This window comes from Mastomys coucha, unplaced genomic scaffold (assembly GCF_008632895.1).
Source record: "Mastomys coucha isolate ucsf_1 unplaced genomic scaffold, UCSF_Mcou_1 pScaffold5, whole genome shotgun sequence".
Classification (NCBI taxonomy): Eukaryota; Metazoa; Chordata; class Mammalia; order Rodentia; family Muridae; genus Mastomys; species Mastomys coucha.
The window spans coordinates 96760050-96761588 of record NW_022196911.1 but is presented as its reverse complement, the minus strand read 5'-3'; the positions used below and the strand labels follow the sequence as shown (position 1 = coordinate 96761588).

Below are 1539 nucleotides of genomic sequence, written 5' to 3'. Positions count from 1 at the left end.
GGGGGAAGGAAGGAAAAAAAAACCCTCAATGGTGGGGCTGGGGTGCTGGACTGCCTCTCAGGGGTTAGACCACTTACCTAGCATGAACAAAGGCCTACTTTGTTTTCTCAGCAGTGTAGAGACCCATGCATCTTAGTTAGGATTTTATAACTATGAAGAGACACCATGATCAAGGCAACTCCAGGCTGGCCTCAAACTCAGAAATCTGCCTGCCTCTGCCTTCCAAGTGCTGGGATTAAAGGCGTTTAAGGCAACTCTGATGAAGGCAAACTTTTAATTGGGAGTGACTTACAGTTTCAGAGGTTTCGTCCGTTATTAAGACAGGAAGTGTGGCAGTGTGCAGGCAGGCATGGCGCTGGAGGAGCCTAGAGTTCTACATCTTGATCCGAAGGCAGCAGGGAGAAGACCACCTTCTGCACCGGGTGCAGCCTGAGCATAGAAGACCTCAAAGCCCACCTACACAGTGACACACTTCCTCCTCTAACAGTGCCACTCCCTAGGGCCAAGCGTTTAAACACATGAATCTATGGGGGCCAAACCTATTCCAACCACCACACCATAACCGTAAACCTAGGATTTAGGAAGTGAAAGCAGAAGAAAAGTGAGTTTAAGGCTAGCCTGGGCTGCACGAGACCCTGCCTAAAACATTAAAACCACAGATAGCAAAGAGCCTAGTGGTGGTATTGAGGGCCGCTGGTCTGGGGTTTGTGAGGGATGGATTCTATACTGGATGTCTCCTGCAAGGCTGGCCCTGAGAGTAAATGGAAATGTGTTCTTAAAGTGTGCTTAGGGAATTATGATAAGCCCAGGGAATGAATAGGATCAGGTGTCCTCTCTGGCAATAACTCTGTCCCATGAGTACTGTGTCCATCCAGGCCTGAGCCCTGTGCCTCTGTTTTGGTGTTTTTAGACCATAAAAATGTGCTGGCCCAGCTAGCAGCTCAGGGTCCCGAGAACCCAAAGTTGGAGATGCTGGAAGGGATCCTACTGAAGCAGTTTGGGAGCCCTGGCCACACTCGGGGTATCATCTTCACCAGAACCCGGCAAACGGCTTCCTCCCTCCTGCTCTGGCTGCGGCAGCAGCCTTGCCTGCAGGCTGTGGACATCAAGCCTCAGATGCTGATTGGAGCAGGGAACACAGGCCAGAGCACACACATGACCCAGGTATTTGGCCATGGCTGGAGACATTTCACAGGGGAGAAAGGGGAACAGGGTCTTCCACACAGAGATAGCAGGACGGTTCTGGGGAAGGGGAATTGAATCTTCCTAGACAAGAGACCAGAGAGCCGGGATAAAAGAGAGACACTCCCCACTCCCCCTACCCCCTTTTGCTTAAGTTTCCCCCTGCCTGAGACTCTGAGGCGATGAAGTAGCAGGAAACCAAGGGCCTATAGAAAAAAAAAAAAAGTAAATAGTATGGCTTCTCAGGACATATCAGGAATAGGGGATCTGACGGGCAGTGGTGGTGCCAGGAGGTGGTGGTGCACGCCTTTAATCCCAGCACTTGGGAGGCAGAGGCAGGCAGATTTCTGAGTTCGA

At 51.1% G+C, this 1539-nt stretch overlaps 1 protein-coding gene across 1 annotated transcript in view; it reads left to right on the top strand.

The window, feature by feature from the left end:
• The window catches only part of Dhx58 (DExH-box helicase 58), a 13407-nt gene that overhangs the window by 5747 nt on the left and 6121 nt on the right, over positions 1-1539 (top strand). The window contains exon 8 of the mRNA XM_031352610.1: positions 911-1164. Within this exon, the coding sequence (XP_031208470.1) occupies positions 911-1164 (254 nt within the window). The remainder of the gene's footprint in view (positions 1-910; positions 1165-1539) is intronic.